Source organism: Pezoporus flaviventris, unplaced genomic scaffold, assembly GCF_033815535.1.
Source record: "Pezoporus flaviventris isolate CSIRO_AGI_PZ_B2104156 unplaced genomic scaffold, CSIRO_AGI_Pfla_v1 ptg000054l, whole genome shotgun sequence".
Lineage (NCBI taxonomy): Eukaryota > Metazoa > Chordata > Aves > Psittaciformes > Psittacidae > Pezoporus > Pezoporus flaviventris.
Genome location: NW_026892602.1, coordinates 1,183,122 through 1,204,096, shown reverse-complemented (window position 1 = coordinate 1,204,096; position 20,975 = coordinate 1,183,122). Strand labels below are relative to the sequence as shown.

Here is a 20,975-nt window from a genome sequence, read left to right as displayed (position 1 = left end):
CAGGAATGTGGATCAGCCTATGCAAAGGTCCCTGAATGGTTTAGGTCCTCCACTTGTTTCCATGATCTTCTGCACTCCTGAAGGAAAGTAAAGCCTAAAATATGTACCTAGAAGTACACAGGAGACAACTAAAACTAAACAAACAAACAAACAAAAACACAAAAAAAACACCAAAAAAACACAAACTGAAGGCAAACAAAATATTAACCATTTTGTTTAATGTTGTAGAAAAAGAAAAAAAGGTATTACAATGAAAAGTGATGAACACACCAGTAACACATTGTCATCCCACTACCTAAACAGCTGTGAGTCACTTCTCAATTCATACTGGGGAAAGTTTAGTAGCCTTCAGGAAAAGAACGACAAAAAAAAGTAAAAAAAAAAAAAAAAGAAGTGTCACATGTGTTCTTTTCTCTACATTTAAAAGCTGTGCTCACAGAGACGGCTTCTTGTCTCAGACTCACAGGACCTCAGTTGTAAATAAAGTTGAACCTAAAATTAAAAGGATGCAAAAAGTTTAATTAAAAGGATGTGAAATTTCCTCACCAAGTGACATTTTGGAATGAATAAGCAAACCTTTCTTTTCTGCGCTTGGTAAGCCTCCATCTGACAGAACAAAGGTGTACTTTTTAGTAAGACAGCTTTATGGTAGAGCAGGAAGCATTTTTAACAGCCAATCCTACATTAGTATTGCACAGCAGTCTCTTAAGAGAGCTACATAGCTATGAAAATACCATTAAGAGTTACATTCCCCCATCATCAGCAACTGTTTTGCTGTGTTTCAGCTACTAGGGCCAACATTCTATACTCCAAGGGTGACATACAGACACACTCAGAGCTAATTCTTCTCAGCTAACTTCCCCAGTGATGAGCATTCCCACCTTGAAAGCATCCCTCAGCTTCCAGATGCCCACCCCTTGGATCACACTGATATGTGGCTGCAGAATAGCCCCCATAGCTACAAATGCCAAAATAGGGGCTATATACAGAAAAACTCCATTCTGGTAACAGCTTTTTTTCATTCAAGTAGGTGGATAGCAGAACTGTTTCCCTGAGTAACAGCTGGCAGGCTGTGGGACACCTGGAGCTCCTGAACATTTGCTGAAGTAACAGCAACTGGTAGGACTAGTGAGCTCTGGAGACCACAGGGGCAATCCTTGTTCAGGTAAGAAAGCCAGAGAGTGTGTACTTTGGGAAAAGGAAGGAAAAAATACTTGTACAAAGATTCTACGTTTTATAAACTTTACTACAGAATCTAGAAGATCCCACCACATTTAACCATCACCAAGCTGAGATAACACACACACTTAAGGGCTTCAGACACACATCTTTGCTTTTACTCTCATGCTGTCCCTAACATTTATAAACAGCTGCTCCTTAGCCTGTACAAAGCTCCAAACTCACCATCTTTCACATTTTCCTTTGCTACAGCCTGCTAGATAGGGCTCTGCTGCGAGCAAGTTGTGATCAGGCAAGGTGTTCATTACAGCTTAGGTACATTCTAAGCTATTTGGGACAGTTGCAACCTTTTTCAAGTTGGTTTCTGTGATGTCCCACAGCAAATGTGTTCCCAAGAACCAAAATACAAATTATAATATACCTGCTCAAAAGTTGAGGAAGGCTGGAAATAATGGGTCCATATCCTGGTGCATTGTCATAGAGCTCAAACAATGGTGCGGCGACCAGCTTGTAATTTTTGGGGACTGCAAACAAGGCTAAAAGCAAATACAAACTGATTAATGAGAGAAGCCACCACACATTCAGCCAAGGGATCACCACCCCTTTCCCTCCCCACCTCTAAACAAGGTCCCTACCTATAGCACTACAGAAGGTTTATTCCTTTTTTAATCAAATACAGGGTTCATATGCTGTACCTATAGCAGGCATGAGAATTTACTAGGAACTCATTTTCCAAGGATCACCCACGTTCAAAACTGATACCAGCATTGATATATTTTAGCCATCACCTATGAGCAACTGCAATATACAAGCACCAACTTGACACTGCATTTCCTTGTGCGACATGCAAGCATTTAGATATTGTTAAAAATACAATCCTTTCCTGTAAACACTTACCCTTTTCTTGAAGCTGGACCAAGAAAAGCTTTTTGTGCTCTTTTGGTTTTGTAATATGAGCTGGGATATAGGGATACTGGAAGAAAACCAACAAAAATTATTTGTACAGAGCTTTGAAAATATTGTGCAATATTAAGTGCTACTTTATAAATTACCAAGCACTGTGCAAACTTTCAGCATATCATACATTGTTCTTTCATGCCATCAAATAACAAAAAACATGCTCATACGGTAAGTAATTGAAAGGAAATGTTGTTGCTGTGGCAACTGTTGACAGGATCTAAAGAGGCACCACTACTCACAAGCAGTTAAAACAACCAGCAAGACAAACGTGTAACAGCAAATTGAGCAAAGCATCCAGAAATAGCACAGCGTGACTAATTTATTCATAGGGTGTCTGTTCCATATGCAGCATTGTGGCTACAACAGGAATTTAAATGGCATGTCTGGCTCAGCACAGGACTGGAAGCTATTGTATCCAGTAGTTCCACATCCATCAGGTTTGAGGAGGGAGATGGGAGTTTCCACGAAAAATAAAAATAAAAATGTTTCTCTTCAGCCACAGAAAGGAGATGATATAGGTAAAAAAACAAAATAATTGCTCATGCAACAGGTACTCAAAAAGCCCAACTAGTAGGTTGAAGGCTTTCGGAAGCACAATCAATACTAGGCTGAAGAAGATAAAAGTCAACACGAATACTTACCTGTGGAGGTTCAAAGTTCGGTCTCCACCAGTTACCAATGCAGTCATCAATCACCCAGTCTTGCTGAACACCATCCTGACGACCCAGTATCTACCAAAAATCCAGTTACAGTCAAAACTTAACTACCCCAAGTCAGGGGATTTTTTTTGAAAAAACATACTGGAAGCATGAAGACTTGCTGGAATAAGGATCTGATGTAGTTCAGAACTGCTCTGAACAGCTTTTCAAATAATTTTAGACTACTTTTGTATAAAGTGACTTTTTTTTAACAAAAGCCTCATCCAACAATGACAATTCAGAAAGCATTACAAATCCCATTCACCAGCGGTGTCCTGGGCTGTATCCTCAGCAGCATGACCAGCTGCTGGGAGGAAGGAGATGATCCTGCCCCTCTACTCTGCCCTTATGAGAGCCCATTTTGAGCACAGTGTACAGTTCTGATGTCCTCAGCATAAGGAGGACATGGAGCTGTTGGAGCAAGCCCAGAGGAGGCCACAAGGATGATCAGGGGCTGGAGCACCTCCCGTATAAAGACGGGATGAGAAAGTTGGGGCTGTTCAGCCTGGAGATGAGAAGCTGTGTGGAGACCTCATAGCAGCCTTCCAGTATGTGAAAGGGGCCTACAAGGATGCTGGGGAGGGACTCTTCATTAGGGACTTCAGCGACAGGACAAGGGGTGATGGGTTTAAACTGAAACAGGGGAAGTTCAGGTTAGATTTCAGGCAGAAGTTCTTCCCTGTGAGGGTGGTGAGGCCCTGGCACAGGCTGCCCAGAGAAGCTGTGGCTGCCCCATCCCTGGCAGTGTTCAAGGCCAGCTTGGACGGGCCTTGGAGCAGCCTGGTCTACTGGAAGATGTCCCTGCCTGTGGCAGTGGGTTGGAACTGGATGATCTTAATGTCCTTTCCAACCCAAACCATTTTATGATTCTGCTGAAGAGAGTCCTGTGAGGCCAATGGGAAGAATGAAATGCATGAATGGCAGACTTAGGCTACTCTGAGAGCACAGGAAGTTAACTGGTGATTGGGAGAGCTATCTCGAAAACAAGTCCTCAGCATTTGTGCTCCACAACATATTTTACTGCCCATTTCACTTGCCTGAAGCCAGCCAAAAAGCAAAGCTGCAAACAAACACAGGACTTGAGCAGGAGGTGGAGAGTCAGCCACCAAAACACTCCATCACACTCAGTATGGAGATAAATGCAAGCTTATTGCTTTATTTCTTAACTACCTGCAAACATCACAAAAGCAGCAAAGTAACAGAAGTCATAAGGAGACTGTTCTAATGCTTTGTACTCCAAGACAATTCAACATTCTGGAATAGCAAGATAAAGAAACAGACCTCTGTCATTAAGCGTTTGAGCCCTTCTACTTCATCTTCTCCTGGATTGAGTTCACCACCAGGTCTGTCAAAATAAACAGTGATGAAAGCTACAGTTATGTTTTATTGCATTTACCAACTTCACAGGTAACACTGGATGTGCTTCCAGGCAGGAAGTTACAAATTCATGGCCCTTAAGTCAGGAATTCCAAATCTAGCTTTGCTGAATTGCAGGATAGCTTTCACCAGAACTGTGACTCAAATGGCTACTGTATGGCCCCTAAAAAATAACTATCACATAAAATGCTTTAACTTCTTCAGCAAGACAAAGTAACAACATATATGACAACTGTGACACTTAAAGGCAAATATTTAACAGTAATATATAAGCACCAGAAGTTGAAGCATGAGTTGTAAATACCAACTGTATTTGTTCTTATCTCAGAAACAGCACTCCCTGACACACACAGAAAGTGGAAAATAAAACTCCCATGGGGAACCACCCAGAATTTGATGCAAGGTTAATGAAAAAAAAAACAAAAACAAAAACAAACCCCAAACAAAACCAAAATCCTAAAAACATATTTTCATCATTACAATTTTGCAAAACTTTTATAGTCTAGCCTATTTTATCCACAAACATCCTCCAAATCAAGAAGTCAGGAAAGAATTCAGATATAAAATGAGATGTCACACACACAAAATTGAGAACAAACAACACAAATGTTAAAACATCAAAGCAAGAGAACAAACAGGAAAACTTGAGACAAGTCAAACCCATCCAGTTTAAAAAGAAAACTGGCACCACTGCTATGACTATATGACCTAAACACTGACATTTCACTCTGGCAGCAATAACTCAGATGACCTGAAGCCATTTTCTCACATTTAGACACCAACCTTTCTTGCTGTCCCCAGCTCCCCCTGTAGTTTGTAAACGGATATCATTCTGTGCTTACTGGGGTTTATTCCTTCAGCCTTAGATTACCATTTTTGCAACCACAGCATAAGCATATTTAAGCATAACAGCTTTTACAATATCAGCACAACACACTACTGATCACAAGTTTTAAACAGGATTTTACCATAGTGACACACCATAACTAAGATTTCCAGTTGGTTCCAAATGAAGTCACCCCACTCATGAGCAGAGTCAGACAAATACACTTTAAATGAAAGCCCCATTATTGAAAAAGATTCTTTCCAGAATGTCTTTTCAAGAAGTGAATCACATTTAAAACATCCATCAGCCAGACACACTTTAACCTCTAGCCCACATATTTAGTGGTCCATGAAGTTAAAACCATGAAGTTATGTTCAAGAAACACTTACAACTTGAAAAAAGTTGTCCCCAGCTGCAGCAACAGCACATGGGGCAGCCTGTGCTCATGGACAATCAGAACCCCTTCCACTGTCCGCCTCATGCCAATCTTGTCAAACTCTTCCCTCATGCGCTGAAACCGAGCTGCAACAGAGCTGTCCTTCTCATACAGGGGTTCCTTTGTACCAAATGTGTAATTTGTCAACGGATACCTGCAAGGGGAAAAACAAAAGTACTTGCATAACAAAAAATCCGCATTTAAATCATTGTGACACAGCATCTCCCTTGAGGCATAACCCTCTGTGCTTCATGGAACAAACAGTGCTACGTGAGAAGTTCTTGTTTGTGATTTATGGGGCCACTACCATGGGAAAATCTGCACCACGACACATACAAGTGTATCATGCCATACAAGCCATCCTCTTTGATCTTCACACCACAAAGGCAGCTGAGGCTGTGACAGGAGCTGGGAAAGGAACATGAGAGAAAAGCTCTGCTGGGAAGGAATCAAGCTGCACAGGACAGCAAGGTTCTTTTTCTGCAGAAGTAATGAAGAGCCTGAGGACTAAACTGTTAGAACTAGGTTTGAAGTGGAAAATTGGGGATTTGGATCACAAAAGAGGACAAATGCTGAATGCCTATGCGCAGGCTGGGGATAAGATCAAGAGTCTGAGCAGATCACTTCCTAGGTGCTGGGCCTCTGCCTTCTCTGCTGACTGTACAATGGAAACTTGGGAAGAGGGACTGAAAAGAGCCAATAAACAAAGGAAAGGTCAGGCAAGAGATCAGCCTGTCCTAGAGAGAAAAGAGGGCAACAGGAGAATGTTACTGTACAACAAAAATCCAAGTAACACAGGTCTGGTGGCATGAGGCCTGGAGGGAAGACAGGATCATCCAGCTAAATCAGAAAGGGAGAGGAAAATGGATTCTGAGCAAAGCAGTAAGAAGTTATCACCATGGTTTTATCAACTTGTGGCATACAGCAACTGAATTAACAGAGTAAGTGACTGATTCCATGGGGAATGTTTTCCTTGAAATACAAGTTGCAATATTCTTTCTCCAATATTTAATCACGTTAAACTCAAATAGCGTATACTTCCCCCGCCCCCCCCAAATTTCCCTCCTGCTTTAGAGGCAAAATCACAAGCCAGATGCAGCTGTTAGAGTCCTCTCACACACACTAGTTTCCTAACCGCAGAGTCATTCATTAGCAAGCTCCTCCACGTTCACTTATCGCTTAGAACCATCTACATTCCTTTTTTTCCATTTATATCCAAATAGACAGGCAAACAGCTTTATTAATACAAAATCTACTACACTAACCCATGCTACACCAAATTAGGTACATTAGCCAGTATAGCAAAACCCTTAGCTTATACTTAAAAAAAAAAATGACAGTGGTAACACAACTTCTTGACAAGTTTTTTCTTCAGAAACACTAGAAACACATACTAGTCTCTGACATCCATATTTAAACTTCAAGAAGTTTAAATATGGATGTCAGAAATATGACACAAATATGTTCACTCTGTGAACAAAGCCAGCTGTACAAACTGTACATATATAAACACACAAGTCTGCAATTAATAGCTAATATCGAATGCGGACTGTTACAGTTAACATTTACATATTCTGCAACAAGACAGATGTGTTCGTTGTGAAGTACTTCTGTCAGAACTTACAGAGGAAGAAAAAGTGTGTGGCTTCCCGTATCATGTAGTTGTTTCTTAGCAAACAGCCAGTCTCTAGGTCAGCTTTATTTGGTAGGCACAGCTCTGAATTTAAGTCAAACGCCAGCCGCAGCCACTGAGCAGGCACTGGCCGTGCCCGGCCCCGTCCCACCGTCTACACGGGGCCAGCCCAAATCCCACCGGGCCGAGCCACGCGGCGGTTGGTGCTCGAATTCCCCGCTCCGCAACGCTGCGGGCTACGGCGCTGGGAGCCCGCACTGCCTGGGCCAGGCCCGTTAATGTCACTAATCTCTCCAAACTCCCCGGTCGCTGCCCGCTCCCGCATCGGCCACAGGCGCCGCGCCGCATCGCGTCCCCCTCAGCACCCAGAGAAACCAGGGCCCTCCGAGCGGCCCTCGCACAGGAGCGGAGCGAGACGGAGAGGTCCGAGCGGCACTCACAGGTTGATGGTCCTCTCCAGCGTGAGCGGCTTCGTCTGCTGGATGTATTTGTTCCCGAACTGGTTCACCCCTCGGGGCCAGCCGGTCTGCGAGCGGTTGGGCGGAACCACGGACATGGCAGCGCAGCACTCAGCGTTCGGCAGCGACCGACGTCACCCTCCGGCCAGGCCGCGCTTCCTTTACGCGCTACCACACCGGAACAGCCGCCGCGCTTCCGCCGCGACCGCGGGGAGGAGCCGCCCTGCCCTCTCGTGGTGTGGTTGTGCCGGCGGAAAGCGCGGGGAGTACCGGGAGCCGCGGTACGGAGTTAGGGCCGCATTATGGGCGCCAAGCGTCGGGGGGCCGCCACACCAGCACCGGCGGGAAGAAAGCGCGGGAAGCGGGAGACGCTCGCCGAGCTCAGCGACATTCTCCGGGACACGGCACTGCGGGAGCGGGCGGCGGAGGCCTGGGTCCGTGGGGAGCAGCTCCGACACGGTACGGCCCGGCTGGACACCACTCGCTCCAGGCCTCCTCCCCTCGTTCCCTCACTGGCGGCGTTTCTCCTGCAGAGGCGGCGGCGGTGGAGCCGGTCCCGTTCCGGCACGGCGTCATTCCCGGCTTCCTGGCGGGTTCGGCCTTCGCCGAAGCGCTGCGCGACGAGCTGCTAGGCCTCGGCTTCCGCGGGCGGCGGAACGACCTTCTCTCGCTGCGGCAGGTGGGCCCCGGGCCGGGCCGAGCCTTGGCTGGCCGAGCCGGGCAGCACTAACCGCTGTCCCTTCTTTTCTTCCATGGGCCGCCGCAGTCCGAGGAGCTGAGGGAAAGCTCGAAGCCGCACGTCGCGGCGCTGAGGTAAAGCGTTGGTCCTGGGCCCTGCAGCCTCCGGGTGGGGAGTCATGGAATCACAGCGATTTGGGTTGGAAGGGACCTCAAAAGTTCGTCCACTTGCAACCCGTGCCACGGACAGGGACACCTTCCACTAGACCAGGTTGCTCCAGGCCCCGTCCAACCTGGCCTCGAACACTGCCAGGGATGGGGCAGCCACAGCTTCTCTGGGCAACCTGTGCCAGGGTCTCAGCACCCTCACAAGGAAGAACTTCTGCCTAAGATCTCATCTCGGTCCCCTCTCTGTCAGGTTAAAGCCATTCCCCTTGCCCTGTCCCTACAGGTCCTTGTCCAAAGCCTCTCTGCAGGTTTCTTGTAGCCCCTTTAGGCACTGGAGCTGCTCTAAGGTCTCCCCTTAAGGAGCCTTCTCTTCTCCAGGCTGAGCAAACCCAGCTCTCTCAACCTGTCTCCAGGCAGGGCTGCTCCAGCCCTCGCAGATCTCTGTAGCCTCCTCCGAACTCACTCCAACAGCTCCACGTCCCTCTTGTGTTGTTGCCCCAAAGCTGGATGCAGGATTGCAAGGGGGGTCTCCCCAGAGAGGAGCAGAGGGGGAGAATCCTCTCCCTTGACCTCCTGCTCACGCTTTGGGGGTGCAGCCCAGCATGCAGGGGGGTTCTGGGCTGCAAGCAGGTCTTGGGTAGCTTCTCATTAATCAAATGAGAAAGTCCTTCTCAGGGCTGTTCCGCCCAGCCTGTAGTTGTGCTTGGGATTGCCCCAACCTAGGTGCTGGCTTCCTGGGGAATTCTGGGGCCACAGGTGGGCCAGGAACTGTCCCTGAAGACTTGAATCCTGGCACTGAAGTCAGATAACTGTTGTCCTCTGTTGTGCAGCTGCAGCCCTCATATACCTGTTGCTGTCAGAATGTTTGCTGGTTCCCCTTCCAGTTGACAGCAATGCTGTGAACATGGGGCTGTTTTCCTAACCAGCTCCTGTGTAGTTTGACAGGAACACACTGTCACTGGCAGCAACAGCACCTTTAACTGCTTAAATAGGTAGAATGGACGTGGAAAATTAGTTTAGGCTATGCTGATACGGTTTGCAACACTGTCATGGTGTAAGTGACAGACACCTTGTGCTTGTCATCTTAGGCATGCTCTGTGTGAAGAATTCCGACCGTGGCTTTCTGCCGTGACCCAGATAGAGCTGGAGCCAACTATTGATATCTCCTGTGCTAAATATGAATATACTGGTCAGTCTATAACCATTTCTTTCCCTAAAGCTGGGTGTGTATGTGTGTAATAAAAGAAACGTATATAGAATACTAATTTCATGACCCGTCCCAAACTCTTTCTAGTTTCAGAGGGTCCTATCAGCAGCAAATCAAAGTCTCAGAAAATAGAAGTACAAATCATGGAAAAACTGCTGGCATAGTTCCATTGCTGATGGCTTTAACTGGGCCCAGTGCTAGTGCAAGTTCCCACCTTAGCAGGGCTGCTAAGCCCATGCGTGCAGGCCTGCTGCCATGCAAAAGGGTGATGTGTTCAGCTTTCAAACACTATAGCTGAGGTTGTAAAGTCTGATGCTAAAACAGCACCCTTGTGAGTCCAGGTTACAACTGTGCCTACACTTTTAGTCATGAAAAATCCCTGGAGAAAGGGGAAAATTGTTACTGCTGTCAGCTCTACTTTTGAAGTCTTCTGCACAACCAGTTGTTGGCCCAGTTTTTCAGTTCCCAGGGTTCCCCCCTCCCTCTAGTCCAGCAACAAACCTCCTCAAAGTGCAGTTCTGTGTTTAGGAGTCAGAGCTTGGATCACTGGTTAAGTGAGGAATCTCTGTCCGCCATGCCGAGGGACAGACAGGGAGGGGCAGGGGATGAGTTATAACTGCCTCTACCTTCAGGGTGGGCTAATCTGCCAGTTACAGAGCGGTCCCACAGAAGTTAATCTTGCAAATCTTGGGCTGGTGATGCTGACGAGTGAAAATGCGCTTCTTGGAACAGGCGTGTTTTTTCTTGTTGTATCCTTGCGGGACAAAGCTGGGAAGCAGTCATTAGAATGAATCATGTGCGTACTAGAAAGATGCTACAGCAGCAAAACGTGTGTAATTGCAGATGTCTTGCTGTGCCATGACGATGAGTTGGAAGGTCGGAGGATTGCTTTCATCCTGTACCTCGTCCCACCCTGGGGGAGAAGGGATGGGGGAATGCTGGACCTGTACAGCACAGATGGTAAGAGCCCTGAGCTCTGCTGCAGGTGGCTGAAAAAGGTGAAGCTTATGCACCCCTTGCAGCAGCTCTCCTCAGAGAGTAAAAGGGAAGAGAGTTTCTCCTTTGTCCAGAGAAGCTGATGTGTAAGAAAAATTTGCACCTTAGAGATGGGCTGTATCACAGAATCATAGAATGGTTAGGGTTGGAAAGGACCTTAGGATCATCCAGTTACAACCCCCTGCCAAGGGCAGGGAGTCCTCACGCTAGACCCAAGGCTCTGTCCAACCTAGCCTTGAACACTGCCAGGGATGGAGCATTTACCACTTCTCTGGGCAACCTTGTTCCAGTGCCTCACTACCCTCACAGTAAAGAGCTTCTTACTTATATCTAACCTGAACTTTCCCTGTTTAAGTTTAAACCCATTACCCCAGCAGACAGAAATGTCCTTTTTTCCATTTGCAAGAGCCAATAGCAGAGGCAGGATGAAAGCAGTGCCAGTAACTATGCTTGAAATGCTAAACTGATGGTGGTAACTTCCGTTTCCAGCACCAGGAGTTCACTGATTCTTCACCAAGTACTTGCTGTCAGCTCCATCCCTTAAACCCAGGTGTCTCACCAGTCACTATGTCATGAAGTCAGAGCGAAGCAACAGTTTCTAGTGAGTTCCTGTTCATGTCTTAACCAGAGTGTGTTTTCTTCCTCCTCAGAACACTTTCAACCCCAGCAAATTGTCAAGTCATTGGTACCTTCATGGAACACACTGGTTTTCTTTGAAGTGTCTCCAGTCTCTTTCCACCAGGCAAGGAGCTGTCTGTTATTCATTTTCTGATTCTCATTGTTGTGATTATTCACTGTTTTTTATGACAGTCCTGATGGGGAAGGAGAGGGAAAGGGAGAACTGTGGGGTAGAGTGGATACTCATGGAAAGTGCTCTGTGTTAAAGGCAGGGCTTCTTAGGAGGGACTTTAAGGAGGACAAGAACTGACAAAGCCAACTTTAAACCAACTTTAACTGGGAGCACTGTGAATCAAAGTCTCCTAGATGTGGTCCTCACTGTCCAGAGTATTTGCTGAACCACCAAATAATTTCCTCAATCCTTTAGTCAGTAAAGTGTAGAGCCTGCAAATTATCCTTGGAGGACTGTGTAAGGTTCATAGTGATAGGAATCCTTCACAACACACACCACCGTTAAATCCTCAGACATCAGACAAAGAGCATTTAGTCAGTACTTCCTAATAGGTCTTCCGCTTCTATTGTGTACATTTTTCCCAGAGATAGCAAATAAAGCTGTGGGTGTTTGCTGCATGGAGCAGGTCCATGAGCTTCTAAAGACAGGAATTTTTCTGGTTTCCATTTCCCAAGTGATTTAGGATTCAGTGGCCATTCCAAATAATCCAGAACACCTCTAAGTGATGCAAGGAGAAGGCCACTACAGCTCTGTAACAATCAGTAAGAACCAAAACCTTTCGGAACAGACTGTTTGTTCCTCCTGTTCTAAAAAAACAAAACAACAAAACCCAGTGCAAAGTCTTCATGTGCTATTCAAAAATTTACAACAGTTTGTGGCTTGCAACCAGTTATGAGGGCATGGTGCTCTCTTCACATTGCTGTTATGATATAGCACCCTAGGATGTGATATTGTTCACTTTAGCCCAGCTTGATGAAATCAAGGTTTAACAGTGGCCATCACTGTGAAAGTGAAGTGTTTTCACAGGCCAGGGTAGAGGGGCTGCTTGTAGTCTGATACATGCAAATACAAACAGCCGAAAGTATCAGGCAGATACCCTTCATGATGGCTTGTATGACAGCACTTTCTAAAAAGGAAAAGACAAGTAGACCAGTATAGCCTGCTGCAGTCCATCAGTGTTTTTTGAGTTTTCATATTAAGATGTGACAGCTGTTTTTTGCAGCCTATGATAGCTGGTTCTTCAACAGAATTAATGATAGAAAAATAAAATACGATTACTTTTAATAACAAAAAAAGGGAATGGATTCTGCTGGAAACTTGGAGAAAAAGCTTGGACTGGGAATCTGAAAACCTACAGTAGACTTGAGCATCAAAATTTGCTTTAGCCCTTTCTCTGTAAGCCAAGAATAATCCAGCCTGGTCTGTCCTTTTTCTGACACTTTGTCTGACACTTTGTCTGACACTTTGACACTTTGTCTGACACTGAATGCAGTAGGCTCTCTGGAGTCCATCTCCTATGATGACCAGCCTATTACAGCTGGTGCTTAAATGTGCTGTGATCTAAGCAATACCAGCGTTGTTGCAGGTGTCCGAAGTTCTGTCAGAGGAGAAGTGCCGCTTGTCGGTGAGTGGCTGGTTTCATGGCCCATCAACAGTCAGACCTGCACGCTGCATTGAAGCTCCCTTGCCCAGGAGCCCACACGTCCCCTGCGACGTGAGTAACAAGCCTACCTCTGCTTACCTGCATTTCTCTTTGTCATATCCATGGGATACCTGTTATGGGGGCGTTGGGCAATCGTTTTCACTTTTGCAAATTCAGCATTCAAATCTATTTCCCTTCCAGCACGAAATCTTGTATGAGTGGATCAGCCTAGTTTATTTGGACATGGACTCCCAAGCTCAAATCCAGGAGGAATTTGAGGAGCGATCAGAAATTCTCCTGAAAGATTTTCTCAAGGTAAGCCCAATGATTCAATCTGATGGGGGCTGCCAGAACAGGTCAGAGGGCTGGCAGGTGCCATAGGTCATGCAGGCTGGAAAAGGGCTTGCTCATATGGCCATCAACTAAAACACCTTCTGGTTCCACCTCCTCAAGGGGAATGACCAGATGACCTCCAGCAATGTCTTCCAAACTCCACCATGCTGTGATCCTGTCATGGATCCTCTCTCACTCCCCGTATACTGCTGCATGGGGACTCATCCAGCATCAGATACTTTGCTTCAACATTCTTGTTTTCTGCAAGAAGCAAAGCAGAAGGACGGAAGGACATGTCATTCTTCCTGCTTTCTAGCCTTGTGTGACCCAGAGTGTCCTTGTCCTGCAGATTAGCACTTAGGGAACTTGACCCGTGTGTGTGTGTGTGTGTGTGTGTGTGTGTGAAACAAGTGATCCATAATGTTTTTGTCTTACTTAAAAGGCTTTGCTTCACAAGGCTGATTGACCTCTCATTTACTGTGCATCTGTATCTCGGTGAAATTGTGTTCTCACCCAGCAGACAATTAGGTAGCATTTGAGATCTAGCAAAAAGAGATGATGCCCACCCAGGCTGCGTGCCTCAATTCAGCATTCCTTAGGAGCCTCAAACCAGTTAGAGGAGTGCCTTATCTGATAGCAGACAGTGGTAGCCTACAGCACAGCAAGGGAGACATGGGAGCTAAATGTTAAAGTTTCTGTGCTACCTTTCTCTCCTAGAAAGAGAAATACCAACTACTCTGTGAAGCTTTGGAGAATAAAGACATCCAGTGGAATAGTCAAGGGCCTGCCAATAAAAGGTGGGGATGACAGCGCCCTGCACCTATTGACCATGCCAAGCAGGAACTGCCATGAGGCTGCACTGGTTGATGCTGCCCTCATGGACATGGTCCTTGCTGGTTCTCCAACAAGGCTATACATCTGCTGATACCTCTACTGTCTTTCAGACTCTATGAGACAGCAGAGGAAGACAGCCTCCCTGACATCCTGGATAAATTCCTGCAGTTCTTACGCTCCGAGGCCTTGTTTTTACTGCTGTCCAACTTCACTGGCCTAAAGCTGCATTTCCTGGCTCCCTCTGATGAGGATGAAGATGCTGGGGTAGGAAAAGCCACAGACACCACTGGGGACAGCAGTCCCAGACCTGAGCATGAAGAGACTGATCACTATGCTGATAGAAAACCCCATCAACCAGACCAGCCTGATCATGTCCCCGAAGCACAAGACAGCAAGACACAGAATAGTAAGTGGCGTAGCAGCAGTTGAAGGGATTTGAGCAGGATCCTGATGTTGAGGGTGTCTGCAGCAGAATTCCCAATGATTTTTATGGAACTAGCATTTTGCCTTGCACTGCAGCCAAGACACAAGGCACCATTTTGTCAGATGAGGTTTCTAAAATCAGTGACCATCACAAAAGAAGTCTAACTAAATTAATGACTAACTTGAAGATACCATTTGCAACACACTTAGGTCTTCAAGGTGAGACTTATTTAGGAGTCAAGGCATGGGGCACAGGTGTGTTATTTAACTGCCCAGTAATCTTTTGCCAATAGTCAGGTGTTTTTTACATCTGCGTACTCCTGCTGTACATGAAATAGATTCTTGTATGAGATGCCAAATTGAAAGGAAAAAAGTCAACAGATCAGAAGATAATTTTAGAATTGGAAAACTTACACCCAAAACAAGGATTGAATCTTTCAGAAAACATTGCCAGCCTGTCTTGTTTGTTCCCTCTCTTAGGCTCCAGGACCCCTGTATGTGCAGGGGAGCTGAGGCGCTGGACCCACGGACACTATACTCTAGTCCATGACACTCAAGCAACAGAGTTTGCTCTTGACTTGCTCTTTTTCTGTGGCTGTGAGGGTAAGAGGACAAAAGAGTTTGCATGAAGAGGCCAAGGGTTGCCTAAAGGAAGGACTTCTGAATTCCCTGCTTTTTCTGACATAGAAGGGTTCTGTAGACCTCATCCAAGTCCTCGCTTGTGCATAAACTGTGGTTTCAGTAGTCCTTACACAAACATTTGGGATTACGGCCATGGGATCAGCTTTGACCCTTCCTGCTGGAGCCAGGAGGTGGCGCTTGGGCAGAGGGAATGGCTGCATCTCCCTGGCCTTTCACTGAGCAGTGGCTCTGGGCATGGTGAAGTGTCAGGTGGGCTGAATACCCACTAGATATGTTCCATTTTGCTCTTTTCTCATCAAAATTCTCACTGCACCTCCAATTCACAAAACCCAGGGTTTTCAAAAGCCACTCTAGTCATGTCTAGGTGTTTCAGGTTGATTGCTAGTTAGATAGTGGTAAAAACAAAAATCTAAACATGAGTATTGGACCAGCTGAGTCCAGAATGCACCAACTGAAACCACCTGGCAAGTGCTGATAGTGATACTGAAATGCTTTGCATATCTGCTAAGGCAAAAGTGTTCCACAGGTGAGGAACAGAGAGCCAAGCAATCTTAAATGGCCCATCTGTGGTAAAAGACAAATCCAGTACATTTGATTCAAGTTGTTTCTGAACAGAACAAAAAAAAACAGACTGGGAAGCATCCTGTACCCAGTAACTGCGGGGAGTGGGGTGTAAAAACAGCATCTTCAGGAAGGTGACATGGAGCCTGGACAGTATTCAACTGCCCAACAGTCTGTCTTTTCTGTTTCAAGACTGGGATCCAGAATACGGTGGCTTTACTTCATACATTGCAAAAGGTGAAGATGAAGAGGTAAGGACCTCAAATAAGGTGAAATTGTTTAGGGTAGAGAGACGTAATTACACTTTGTCATAGCACTGACATAACCCTAAGAGTGTGCTCAGTATCATGCTGCAGCCTTTCAGCCTCAAGAGGCTGGTGTACCCCATAAAGCTGAAGCCTTGGGCCTGGTGGCATTTGGGAAGCCTGTGATGGGCACAAGCCTGTAACAGAGATGATGATTTTCCAGGAAGTGCTGTTCCCTAGGGTCACATTCAGTATCGGCACTAGTGGCAGTGCTGAGAGTCATACTAAGTTGCTATATAATGAATGCTTCAGATTGAGGGGTATTCAGATGAAAATAGTGACATGGTTCATTTACTAACATCAGACTGTTGTTCTGACTAGCTTTTGAAATAGTTTTGTTTGTTTCTTCCTTGGAATGATATCAAAGCCATTGTTATGAAGCTCATTTCCGCCCTTGCTTTCATGTCTCCTAGCTGTTGACAGTGAATCCAGAGGACAACTGCTTGGCTTTGGTTTACAGAGACAAAGAAACTATGAAGTTTGTGAAGTACATCAATCACCGTAGCTTGGCACGCCTGAACAAGCACCCAAACAGAACAGGATTTTGGGATTTTTCCTTCATCTATTACGAGTAATGGTGCAGAGTGTGACCAGAGAACATGGGGGCTTGGGGGCAGGTTTCTGTCCAGGCATTCAGCTGGGATCTCTCAAAGCCCAGGCAGACTTCACTGATGCCAGCTTCATCAGACTGTATACAAGCTGTACCCTACCACATAGGGTCTAGGTGACTTCAGTTGTACAAATGGAAACCCAGCCTTCTAACAACACCCAACTGCTTTTAATGCTGTGTGGAGGGGGGTCGGTGTGACATAGCTGTCAGCTTTCCAGCCGTTCTCTCATGGAAACAGCAGTTTGGTGTGTATGTAACCTAAAAATTACAACTGTACATTGCCCCAGGCTGATGACTGATTTTATTAAAAAAAGAAAGGAAATGGGTCAGTTAAATGCTTCAAACACTGGTTGGGCAGGTTTTGTTACAAAAGGCCCAAGATGTTTTCTGGGGTTTAGCTGTGTTCAGTTTGTACAGGCAGAAACAAAGGAGCTGCTATGGGAAGTAGGTTTTTCTAGCTGCACAACTCTGTGAAGTTGGGAAGAAAGGCTGTGAAGCTGCTGATACTGCAAAGGACCTGGCACTGTAACAAGGAGCAGGACTTTACTATGCTAAATGCTGGGCAGACAGACCCATATGCAGCCCTTTCTCCGAAGAATTTACAAGCTAAAATAGAAGATGAGAGCTGCTCCTGCTTATTCTCCTTGTGTGGGTACCTGGATAATGCTGTGCTTCATGTGTGAAGGGTTGTGTCTCCAGCCTCAGAATAGGACTGGGGGCTGGTAGCAGGAAGGCAGTCACCTCTTCCTGCCTTGTACAAGGGTCACCAACTGCACAGCCTTGCATGGTCTTTGTTCTCTCCCAGGGTCTGCTGGTCTCCAATGTGGCTTTTCTCGATGGGAATCAGCTGAGATCTTTCCAGGTGGCAGATGCCCAGGTCCTGTGGTTAAACAGCACAAGAAAGGCAGTGGCCTTGGTGCAGTGACTCACCCCAGCACATGCTTTCAGTGTTCTCCCATGCCACATGCCCTTGCCACAGCACCATATCAGACTCACTGTGAAGGTGCCCAGCCCATCAGAGGTGCTATTGTAGAGCTGGGCTAGTCACTGCAGAAGGCAACAGACTGTAGAACATGCTGCTGGGGGCTTGGCTCAGCCTGCAGGGGCTTGGCTCAGCCTGCAGGGGCTTGGCTCAGCCTGCAGGGGCTTGCCTGTTAACTTTCTTTGGCAGTGACCAGCCACAGGTGTACTTTCAGCTCACCCAGGCCATGCAGTGCATGCTACAGGTTTGCAGCAAGCACATTTCACTTCTCCTGCCTCTCCTGGGTAGGGAGAGGGTAGATGTGGATTACAGTTTGCTGCTCCTCCTATCCCAGGCCTGTTGTTGAATACCACTGCAGCTGTGTAAGACCACAGCTGGCAACAGAGGAGCAGTAAGGGCAGGAGACTGTTGTCCCTGGGCACCCTGCACCTTCCACAGAACAGGATGTACTTTGGGCATGCCTTTATGAAGATAAAAGAACAACCTTCTACTGTTAAGTACTGGTTTCTGAAGCACTCTGCTGCTTACCAGGGCAGCAGCTCTTCCTGGGGACAATAGTTCTTAGTGTGAGCTGCTACACTGGAAACAGGCAAGTAATGGAGGATTCAAAGAGGAAAAATAAAGGCAGATTTTTTTTTTGTTGTTCTGGACAAAGGTAACAGATACCACAGATATTCACAGCATAGCTGACCAGGCAAAGTCAGGAGTAAATTAATGAAATGAAGTTACTTAACATGTTGCATTATGAACCTGAGTGTGCTTGGTAGGTCTTGGAACAGCCTCCCAGAAGACTGGGAAGAAGCTCGGCTTTCTGAAGTTTGCTGCTTTTTAATAATAAAAACCACACTAGAGGGCATACCAGCCTCTACTTGAGCAAGCATGGATCTATCTGATCACACAAGGAACCACCCTTCTGCCTCTGGTGACTGAGATGAAGACATTTAAGAAGCCAAATTTGCAGTTAGCAGTCAAAAGTTTTAAAAGAATCACCACATCTCTACTCTCTCACCCTTCCTGTCAGGTCCAAAGGCAGCCCCACACATGACTAGTGCTGTAGCCAGAGGGGAAAGACTCCACTCACTGGAATTTCAAATGATACTTGCTGCTGGGGAAAGACACGCCTTCATTTAGACCACACCAATACTGCATGCCCTCTCTCCAGCTGCTCTTGCTGGATACAAATCTGCATTTACGATTAGGTGTAGCTATGGGCAGAGTAGTCTGATTATTATGGAAAGGAATATGTATATGAAATATATCCTTACCCACAAAATGAGTAAGCAGGACAACACAGAAAAATAGGATGGAGAGCAGCAAGTGAACAGTTACGAAGCATAAGCAACAGAGAACAAAAACTTAATACCAGGCAAGATGGCCTCATGCAGACATTGATCATTTGAGGATGCACATTTCTCACCAGCTGAATGCACCTCCAAAGATGGCATTTGATGCAGGGTACCAGCAGCTTTTGGTTACTGAAGTGCCAAGTTGTTCAAGTACTTCCCAACAAGTATTTAGGGATTTGGTCGTTGTCAGTTTACCAAGAAGGTGAAGAAGAGAACACTTCAGTATGGAGGGAGATAAGACAGTGTAGCTGTAGACCAGATTGAAGGAATGGTTTCCACATTCATAAACATGCAATAAAGAAGTTCTGACATTGGGTATTCAGTGATCCAGTCACATCAGATATATAGTAGCAATTAAGATGAGCAGCTGTCCACGGGACTTGGAGAAACAAGGACTAAAATCAGATAACCTGTTGTCAAGTGTCAGTTCCAATTGTTTTGGTTTTATAAACTCCAAACTGGAACTTGAATTAGGACACTGAAAACCACTGCTCTGCAGATCCCTCTCCAGCGCACTCCAGGTACTCCTGCAGCGCCCTTCCCCGGCAGCAAAGGGACCATATGAGGAAGACTCCAGCCAAGACATAAGTTTCAGGCAGGCACTGAAGTGCCCCAGCAGAGCAGGGTAGTGGTCTAGACCCAGTCCCCAGCACATGTACCAAGGTGTTGTGCCATGTAACCAGCTCTGCCCCTGTATTTTCAGGAACATGCAGCTCTATTAGTGTGGTTTCAGTAGTTATTCTGTACTTGACGAGCAGCTTAACCTGCTGTGGCAAGTTCCACCTGAGAACAGGATGACTAGGCATTAGTCCTGAGGTGAATCCTACCAGTGGGGACTGTTTGCCATTGATCTGCTGCAGGTTCATCTCATCATAAAACCACAGAGTGGTTTGTGTTGGAAGGGTCCTTAAAGCTCACCCAGTTCCAATCCCCTGCCACAGACAGGGAAACCTCCTAGTAGACCAGGTCGCTCCAAGCCCTGGCCAACCATGGCCATGTTAGTTGGCTGCTGCATGCCAGCCAAGGGTTGCTTTGTTTCAACAGCAACTGCAAAGCTGGCAGCACTTCAGCTTATGTGATGTGGATTTTACATCTGGCAATGATAAAAGTTGTTTTTATGATTGTTGTCAAATTTAGCCGGGGGAAGTCAGTCTTATCAGAGGTCTGGACTGTGACCGAAGGACTGACCTCACTGCCAAGAGCAAAACAGAGCTGAGACTGAAGTGCCTGGTGCATTGCCCTGAAAATCTGGCTGATGAGAAAGCTGCTTTCAGATCAGAGCCACTCTCTTATCATCAAATGGACTACGTAAATGTAAGTAAGCAAGCATTAGTATTTTGAACATAAAGAACAAGGGGCTGAAACAGTGGGAACAGGGAGCAGGTGGCAGAAAGCCCAGCCCTTTTGCCAGGAGACTGTTCCATAATCAACTCACTTGCTTAGAACAGCCTGGGTGGCTCACCACACTTTTACCAAGGAGCTGGATTTGACTAACCACCAGGTTCTTAAAAGGATTCAGATGTGTTTCTGCTGCAGATCTGAAGTGACAGAGGTCTGTGCTTTTGGCAGCCCAGCTCTCCATACTGAAGGGGTTGAAGCAGTGGCAAGTGCCCACTTTAGGGATTAAAACACCCTGCAAGATTTGCACTCCCCATCCAACCGGTTGCATGCTCACAGGTGGCTCTGTAACAAATAGTGGGCTGCTGGCTTGAATTTGGTAGTGGCAAGTAAGAGACCAGGTACAGGATGCACATATTCCTGACAGCCCCAAGAAGCTACCCCAGAACTTCACAGAGGAGGACCACCTCCTCCCTGCCCACATCACAAACACCAATCCATACAGCAACAGATGTGATCAATGGTGCAGGAACGAGGAGCACTCGGGCCCAACCTCCATCCACTGCAAGATATTTTTAGCTTCTAGAAGAAAGTTACTTTGGCAAAGGTTCTAAAATATCTTTAAGTGCCTTATTGTAATGTTGTAATCCAATTCTAAGAGATCCCACAAGTAATAAACAAGTTTGGGCCAGGAGCCAAGACAATTTTCAAT

The 20,975-nt window shown here is 46.2% G+C and overlaps 2 protein-coding genes across 4 annotated transcripts; one reads left to right on the top strand and one right to left on the bottom strand.

The window, feature by feature from the left end:
• Window positions 1–199: 199 nt before the first annotated feature.
• Window positions 200–7,769, bottom strand: NUDT21 (nudix hydrolase 21). Its single transcript, XM_061468938.1, has 7 exons — window positions 7,550–7,769; window positions 5,430–5,630; window positions 4,119–4,182; window positions 2,781–2,870; window positions 2,077–2,152; window positions 1,601–1,715; window positions 200–492 (listed from the first exon to the last, which is right to left on the bottom strand). Exons 1-7 carry the CDS (start codon window positions 7,663–7,665, stop codon window positions 471–473), a joined length of 684 nt encoding a protein of 227 aa, XP_061324922.1. The 5' UTR covers window positions 7,666–7,769; the 3' UTR covers window positions 200–470.
• OGFOD1 (2-oxoglutarate and iron dependent oxygenase domain containing 1) lies at window positions 7,735–16,941 on the top strand. Of its 3 annotated transcripts, none has more exons than XM_061468937.1 (13): window positions 7,735–8,026; window positions 8,101–8,246; window positions 8,334–8,380; window positions 9,502–9,602; window positions 10,464–10,580; window positions 11,267–11,358; window positions 12,833–12,961; window positions 13,091–13,204; window positions 13,940–14,019; window positions 14,167–14,462; window positions 14,960–15,082; window positions 15,855–15,933; window positions 16,401–16,540. In XM_061468937.1, the coding sequence occupies exons 1-13, from the start codon at window positions 7,870–7,872 to the stop codon at window positions 16,405–16,407; spliced, it is 1,488 nt and encodes a 495-aa protein (XP_061324921.1). In that variant the 5' UTR covers window positions 7,735–7,869; the 3' UTR covers window positions 16,408–16,540. The 3 variants fall into 3 exon arrangements, with proteins under 3 accessions (XP_061324921.1, XP_061324919.1, XP_061324920.1); XM_061468935.1 differs by having other exon boundaries at window positions 7,736–8,026; window positions 15,875–15,933; window positions 16,401–16,941; XM_061468936.1 differs by lacking the exon at window positions 15,855–15,933 and having other exon boundaries at window positions 7,736–8,026; window positions 16,401–16,941.
• Window positions 16,942–20,975: the final 4,034 nt, after the last annotated feature.